The sequence below is a fragment of the Mastomys coucha genome, unplaced genomic scaffold (genome assembly GCF_008632895.1).
Source record: "Mastomys coucha isolate ucsf_1 unplaced genomic scaffold, UCSF_Mcou_1 pScaffold14, whole genome shotgun sequence".
Taxonomy (NCBI): Eukaryota; Metazoa; Chordata; class Mammalia; order Rodentia; family Muridae; genus Mastomys; species Mastomys coucha.
In genome coordinates, this window is record NW_022196896.1 from 82079955 (window position 1) to 82088367 (window position 8413).

General features: G+C 41.2%; 1 protein-coding gene across 3 annotated transcripts in view; it reads left to right on the forward strand.

Annotated features, from left to right (window-relative positions):
* Plcl1 (phospholipase C like 1 (inactive)) overlaps positions 1 to 6609 on the forward strand; it is a 315943-nt gene extending 309334 nt beyond the window's left edge. For 2 of the 3 annotated variants that reach the window (XM_031367531.1, XM_031367530.1), the window contains exon 6: positions 3640 to 6609. In XM_031367531.1, coding sequence (XP_031223391.1) covers positions 3640 to 3822 — 183 coding nt within the window. In that variant the 3' untranslated portion in view covers positions 3823 to 6609. The remainder of the gene's footprint in view (positions 1 to 3639) is intronic. The other variant, XM_031367529.1, reaches the window with a different exon arrangement.
* Positions 6610 to 8413: the final 1804 nt, after the last annotated feature.

Sequence of the window (8413 nt, forward strand, 5' to 3'; positions counted from 1 at the left end):
TGAGAGGCTCTGACAGTACCTGACTAACACAGATGTAGAGGCTGACAGCCATCCATCAAACTGAGTACAGGGTCCCCTTAGGACGAACAACAATATGAACTAAGTAGTACCTTCAGCGCTCCCAGGGTCTCAACCACCAACCAAAGACTGCACATGGAGGGGTCTGATTGTTCAGGCAGCATGTGTATAGTAGAGGATTGCAAATTCAGTCATCAATAGGAGGAGAGGAGCTCAGCCCTGTGAAAGTTCTGTGCCCCAGTGTAGGGGAATGCCAGGGCCAGAAAGTAGGAGAGGGCGGGGTGGCAGGCATGGGGAAGTGGGAGGCAACAGGGGTTTGTTTTGGTTGTTTTTGTTTGTTTCTTTGTTTTTTGGAGGGGAAACTGGGGATGGAGAAATTTACATGTAAATAAAGAAAATATCTAAAAGAAGAAAAAAAATGCCTTTCTTGGAATGTGCCTTAAATACATGCTATATAAGTGTCTTTTGCCTGATATGGCTTGAGGGCAATGCTCCAATGACAGAGATGTTTGAAGGCAGGAGACCTGCTCTGAAGTGACAGGTCTTTGTGACGGAGTGGGCAGCAGCTAGCTGGTTAGGGGAAATTGCTGAGCCAAAAGAAAAATCATTAAGGAGAAATGACAGAATAGGTGTTTAGTAATGCACGCCACCTCTGTACAGTGTTCTAGAGTAGAAGCTGTATTTCTCTCCCAGTTCCAGTGTCTCAACTAGGAAGATCCAAAGGAAAAGGGGTGGGTGGTTTCGTGAGCTCCAGAACAGCCAGAGCCTAATCCTAGCTCCTTTAAACAATGGATCCCAGCCTTTCTATGTAAGCTTTTCACAGCCTTTCATTTTCCTCCCTTCACATGTGAGCAATTTTAACTTCTGTCTGTTTGTTTGTGTGTTTGTTTGTTTTTCTTCTTCTGGTGCCTGTCGCCGGGTCATCAGGAGACAGTGTCACTGTGTTCTCATATACTGGTACAGACTGTTTTCTCCAACTGACCATTGTTTTTTAGAGAGACTGACTTCTGTTCGCCAAAACTGGCACCGTCTGGCGTTTAGGCTTGGATGCCACCACTCAGAATTGAAGCAGTAGCAGTGGGCTGATTCAAATGCACTTGTTAGCCTGCGGTCAGAAAAGGCATGTGAGCGAGTTAAGCATCTCTACCACCAGGACTGATAGCTCTGTGTGTTTCATTTTTTTTTTCTCTTACAACTACAAAAGATGCCAGTCTACTTTCAAAAGCTTTGATGATCATTTTGAAGCTAAGTCTAGGGTCTTACAAGTAAGACTATGAAAATGATCTTAGATGAAGTCACATCATTAATACAGCTTGTTTATAAAGGACATTTTCCAATTAAAAAATATGTATACCCTTGCGAAACAGATACATTTTAAACATGCCCCTCAAGTCTCTATTACAAGACAGTTGTAAGTTATTTATGATGGAAGTAGAAAGGCTTAACTGCTTCCTTTTGTATAATTTTATAGCTGTTTATCTGTAGTCATTAAATCATAAACAGTCTTTCAACCTGTTTCCTTCAGTCCTTGGACTGTGAGGAAGGCTAAAGACATTCTGATTATGCCCACATATGAGGAAATGGCCCACCCTGAAACCAGTGGGAGGTCCTCTGACATTTGTCCCTGCCGGGTGTCCTTACTGTGTCCTGGCCTGCATACCATCCCCAGATTCTGCCAGCCAGAGTCATGTGGTCATTCATTATTTTCTGTCTCTGTGGCTGTATGGATAGCAATGAAGAGATGACTTCACTGTACTTTGAAGAGTGTATAACTTGCTCTTGAAAGAGGACATGTCTTGAAGTGGTGGAGACCACAGACCCTTGAAACCACTGCAGATTCACCACCAGGCAGCTGCATGACTCTGGGGGGCTCTGTTTTATAGTAGGTAAGCTGGGGTTAATAATAATACCTGTTTCCTGGGATGTCCTGACAACTGGTTGAGTGATTAAGTTCAGAGGAGAAAGCTTACCTACACAGAGTAGGCCCTTTACATGTGCTATTATCTTTACTTAATAATTGCATTTTACACATTGTAAATGGCTTCATTATTCAAGGTCCTGAGGGGACTCATTGCGGTTAAGAAACTCTTCCAGTTTCCAGGGATGCTGTGACTGGTTTTCCCTCAGGAAATGTATCTCTAACTGGCAGGGCCTCAGCCCACAGTCTCTCCTTATTGTCTGTGAGGATGGTAGTCTCATGGAGTGTGAGAAGGGGCACTGGGCCTAAAGGAAAGTCAAGCCTTTAGTGTGACTCTGTCCTTAGGTGGCTGCGACCTTCTACAAGTCATGTAACCTCATCATGCTCAGACTCATTTCTTCTCACGGGAAGGCGTCGTCTACCCAGCCTCCAAATGCACTTCTAATACCCTGGTCCGTGGTTGGGGTGACTGAAGACAGTCCATTTTAGTACACACATCAGCAAAGCGTAGCCACTGCTTATCATGGGAATCGAAGAAGGATTTAGCTATCATGACAGCAGGTTAGAAGCAGTTACTCATGCTATCAATTTTGAGGAAATAAACATTTTAAGGCATTTTTAGCAGGTAGTCTATAGGGCTTTCAACAAAGTGACATTAATAGGATTAAAGAAAGGTTATATATATATATATATATATATATATTTCATCATGGAATACTTTGTCTAGTAAGTGGTGCCCCCCCCCCCCCAAATTAGCCTGTGCTCTATGGAATGCTCCAGGTGTCATGGCCGCAGTGTCTTCCTGTACCATCCCTCATCCTTTCAGGGTCTCACTAGCTTCCTCTGCTCTGAGAATGGTGGGGAAGGGGAGTTACTTCCTCATTGGTCTGTGTACCACAGAAGCACATTCTCACTTCTGCACACATCTGTAGTCCTTCAGGCCCTGAGCCAGTATCGATGCATGCACTTAAGCACCCTAATAATAAACTCAAGTCAAAAACAGAACTAGCAGGAAAGATTTTCACCCCCTCTGGCCCATTGATGCAAATGACAACCAGTGTATCCCAGCGATAGTCTTGTGCGTTTTATTTTGATGGCTGAGTGGTACCTGAAAGAGACTTCTTTCCATTAGCCAGACAGGAACATTGTTCTCAGGATGCTGAAAAGCACAGAAGGAATGTGGGTAGCTAGCAATGCACCAGCAGAAGCTTGTGGGGATAGCCCAATAGGTCAAAGGCAGCTTAGCAGGCAAGAGGCCGTGTGCGCCCATCAGGGATTGAGGCTGTGTGCGCTCCACCACGAGATACTTGGCTTTGCACTGTTTACTTTGGTGAACCAAGTTAATCTTCAGTTTTATTGAAGAACATCTTTCCTCATTTTCCTCGGAATCTAGAAATATTCATCTGACTGGAAAGGAACTGCAATCGTGTGCAAAGTCTCAGACCATGTTATGGGAAGTTCAGGTGCTCTCAGTGTGTCTACACGAGGTTCCCCCTATAGGAATCACAAGGCGCAGCCAGCCAGCATGCAGTGAGCTGGGGTGGCCAGGTCTGAGGTTCCATAACCAAAGGGCCAAGTCCTCCAACCATGCTGGAAAGGAAGTTTGAGTGTATTCCTGGAAAAGTGCGTGCATAGGTCTGGGTCTCTCATCCTTCATCAGTGTCTCTCATGGTGGGTAACTTTCTTCTTTGCTCTTCCTACAGGGACAAGGAGACCTGCTGAAGAATGCCAAGAATGAAGCCGTAGAGAACATGAAGCAGATCCAGCTGGCCTGTTTGTCTTGTGGACTGAGTAAAGGCCCTGGCAGTGGTGCAGAGGCCAAGGGCAAGCGCAGCTTGGAAGCAATAGAGGAGAAAGAAAGTAGTGAGGAGAACGGGAAGCTGTGAGCTGGGCAGTGCCCATGCCCTTGTCGAGCACTGTGGCTTCTCATTCTGGTCTTTTTGTTTTGTTTTTACATTCTTCAGATGTTCACAGAAATGATGCCCTCTGTGGGGTATTGTACATAAACATATATTTTCACAGTGTCAGTATTTTACTTTAGTTAATTTATCTAAGTTAAAACTTTTAGTAGCAGTATTTTAAACTCCGAGCTGTGAGTATATACTTAAATGTGGCTGCCTGTGTGCGTGTGTGCGTCCATGCGTGTGCATCCGTACGTGTGTGTGTGTATGTGTGTGTGTGTGTGTGTGAGAAAGAGAAAGAGAGAGAAAGAATAAGAGAGTTCCTATTAAAATATTCTATGTCGCATTGTAGGTTTTAGTAAGTTATTCTTTTACCTTTATGATCATTTGGGGACAGTTGATAATCTGAATTCTAATGAGCATTTATTATAACCCATTGCTGTGGCTAGTTTTACCTCTCTGCCTTTGTCATATAATTTTGAGATCTTAGCACAGCTTATTATTGAAGAAAACCAAATTTATAAATCAAAGGAGTTTTATAGATTACATATAGATTTTAAAATTCCTAAACATTACATCAAAAATGAAAGTGAATAGAAAATCTTTTAAAATCAGAATTCTAGAAAGATAAATTCATTTCTTCATTAGCAAAATCTTTAAAATATTTATTAAATAAAATTAAATTTAGGAAGTTTCTGTAGATGTTTACTAAGCATGTGGTTTTGGTAGAAAAGCTGACCACAGGGAATCTGTAGCTACCAGGCAGTACTTTGAAACACAATAAATGCCCTGTTGAAACTAGCACTGTTGATGTGACAGTAACATCCAATTGTGAAATTTCAAGGTTTGCAGAAAGACCGCATTTTCCTGAGCTGGGAGTATGGAATTCATTTTCTATTACCAGTTTGGACAGATACAAATGCTTGGCAAGTACTAGATTTAGTATAGAGTACTAAATTTAAATGTAAAGACATTGTTAAAATAATATATCATGTTGAGCTGGCATAAATTCTATAAGTCAGATAACATCTTTATGATGATTTGAGAACTAACTAATTAGACAGCATGTATTTTAAAACATACAGTAAAAACCACAAGCAAATGGCTAATTAGGGTACATTTATAATTATATCTAGATAATTTTACCCTAATGTCTTCATAAACTTCTTAAATGTAATGTTCATTCATTACCACCAACAGAGCTAAATGTTCTATGGTTATGAAAGAATATATTTATTTAAAGCATTGCTTTTATTTTGAAAAGCTTCTTAATTAATTTGATTAACAAATATGCTAATTTGGGGGAGCCTAGAGAAGATAATCATTGAGATTTTGCAAACATAATCATCCTTTACAGCTACTGTGTCATCTCTGACTGTCCTTAATCCCACTCTGTTCTTGTTGCACATTACCAAAAGAGTAAAGATACTGAAAACGGATTTCTTGATCTTGTTTCTTGTAAATTTATTGGGGAAAAAAAAAAAACCAAAGTTCTTTTGTTACACAAAAATGATAGAGGGTGCACTGGTTTCACGGACCAGATATCACAAAATTATCTCAGGCACGTGGAGGAAGTGAGTGGGTTCACTTGAAGACAAATGTCCAACAGTGCAATGGCAGCCTGAAAGTATCCCTCTACCCTCCGTTCCTCCTACCCTGCTGAGAGAGGAATAATGAAGAAGAGTTGCCATGGTTCCGTAGGACAGAAAGGTCAGTCCTATTGACAGAAACAAAAGCTGTCTGACATCTGCCTGCTGGAGGCGTCCTGGACATCTCAGATTCCATTTGGACCAATCCATGCCTTACAGGTGATAATGTTGGGTGGCAAAAACATAAAGGATATTTATTTTTGCTTTGCTTTGGGGTCCAACTTAGTCTTTAGATGTAGTGCCTAGTTCATTCCATCCATCTTTAAGCTCCTTTCATATTCGGTATCTATGTGCACCTTCTGGAGTATGTGCTGTGGGCTTTGCCCCCTCTGATATTCCAGTAGTTGTCCTTACCCCTCTGTCCAATCATTGAGCATCTCTGCCAGGCGGGGAGGAGGACACAGCCCAGGAAGGAGCTTTAGACTTGATGAGAAGATGCCCCTATGACAGTATTGCCTTTGGATAGACTAGCAAAAGCACAATGACAGACAAACTCTGTTTGGTATTCATATAACACATTTTTTTACACTCGACAAATGTCTATCTCCATTGTAGTCTTGTACTACCTTATGGAAAGTCACTTCTATCCATTATCTTTTGGTGATGCAAGACAGTTTTATATATTAGTTATTAATTCTATTTTTATTTTTATATCACTAGTGGTATCTGAGGCAGGGATGGTAAGTAGAACCATATTTAGAGATGAGAAGTCAGTCACTGAAGTAGCAAATGAAAAACTACACACCTGGTAGTGGTGGCACACGCTTTTAATCCCAGCACTCGGGAGGCAGAGGCAGGCGGATATCTGAGTTCGAGGCCAGCCTGGTCTACAGAGTGAGTTCCAGGACAGCCAAGGCTACACAGAGAAACCCTGTCTCGAAAAAAAGAAAAAAGAAAAAAAAAAAAAAAAAAGAAAAACTACATTTGAAATCATGTCTGTCTGACGTTATGTACAAGAGTATTCAGTGATTTGTATTTTAATTTTACTCTCAAAAATTTAACTACATTTGTAACTCTCTTGTCATCACAAAAACATATATTGTATTTCTCCTGAAAATATTAATATTGAAGCTCAAAAACAGACAAGTCTATAAAATAAAAATAAAATAAAACTATCACTTAGTAACACTTTGATTTTTATTTCCTCAGACATTATATGTAAGTGTGCATGACATTTTAACAAAATTGATGTATTTTATTTAGTCAATAGGACAAAACGGCAAAAGAGGCCCTTGGTCCTGTGAAGGTTCTATGCCCCAATGTAAGGGAATATCAGGGCCAAGAAGCGGGAGAAAGTGGATTGTTGAACAGAGGGAAGGGGGAGGGAATAGGTTTATTTTTTCTTTTTTTCTTTTTTTTTCTTTTTTTCGGAGGGGAAACCGGGAAAGGAGATATCATATGACATGTAAATAAAGAAAATATCTAATAACAAATGTAAAAAAAAAAAAAACAAAAATAAAGGCATAGGGAGATCAGTGGAATTGGGGTGCATGATGTGAATTCACAAAGAATCAATAAAACATCTTTAAAAATAAAAAAAACAAGAAGAAGTACAAGGGTATGCATAACAACTGACAAAAGACAAAACCCATGTGATCATAAAATAGATTTTAGTATATTTTACTAGTAATTTAAAAAAAGTTTTTAATTGAGATAGAACAACACCACTTTCCCCTCCTCCAGACTCTTCCAGATATATCAAAAAGCAGTGTATTCTTTCAATTAAGAATACACTTGGAGCCCTTGGGCCAAGCCAAGTTGCCCTGAGCTGCCTGCCATCCCAGGGGTTCCTCCATTCTCCAGCTGCCTCTCCTCCACCTCCATCAGACTCCTGATCCATACAGACAGGAGCATGTTGCCCTCTGAGAGACTCCACCCAGCAGCTGACTCAGACCTGTAAGACACCTACAGCCAAACAGTGGATGGAGCTTGGGGACTGTTACAGAAGGATAGGAGGAAAGAGTGTGGGCCCTGAAGAGGATAGGGGCTCCACAGGAAAACCAACAGAGTCAACTAACCTGGAACCTTGGGGCTCTCAGAGTCTGAACCACCAACCAAAAAAACAAACACGGGACTGGACCTAGGCCTCCCAGCACATATGTCGCACATATGTAGCAGATGTGCAGCTTGGCCTTCATGTGGGTCCGGAACAACTGGAGAGGGTGCTATCCCAAAAGCTGTTGCCCGTACATGAGATATGGGATGCCTTATCTGGCCTCAGTGGGAGAGGAGGTGCCTAGCTTCGCAGAGACTTTAAGTACCAGGGTGGAAGGCGATACCCAGGGGGAATGCCCACCTGCTCAGAGGAGAAGGGGAGGGGGTTGGGCGAGGGGCTGTAGAAGAAAAAAATAAATTAAAATTAAAGGAAAACAATTTTATACACCTGCAAGAAGGAATTTCAACAAGGAAGCAGGATGTTTCAGCTACCAGGCAAACCGATACATTCCATTGTGATCATTTAAGCACTTCAAATCCAAACAAAAATTATTACTTTTATTTATAAATTTAATTCTACATGCAACTATAATAGTTAAAGAAAAGGGGATAAGTCATCGGGAACGGGTACACAGGAGGAATTGGACAAAGAGAGGGAGGATACACTTCTTATCTATACGTTCTCAAAAATTAAAATTATTAAACACAACAAACCCAGGTTCAATTTTCAAGTCTTCAGTCACCTGCATGATTAAGGAGAGGGATACTTGGTTATAATCAATCACACAGCACATCGGCACACCCTGCCTAAGGAGCCGCTCAACACTGCCCTCTGCTGTCAGTGCCGTGGCTAGTTACTCTCTGGTGCTGGAGTCACAGGCGTTACGGGAGTCCCTAGAGAGTTCCATGGTGATGTACACTGATAGTTGTCGCTAGAAATAAACTCTTAATTACTACGTAACATTGCATATGTGAGGAAATTGTAACATTTA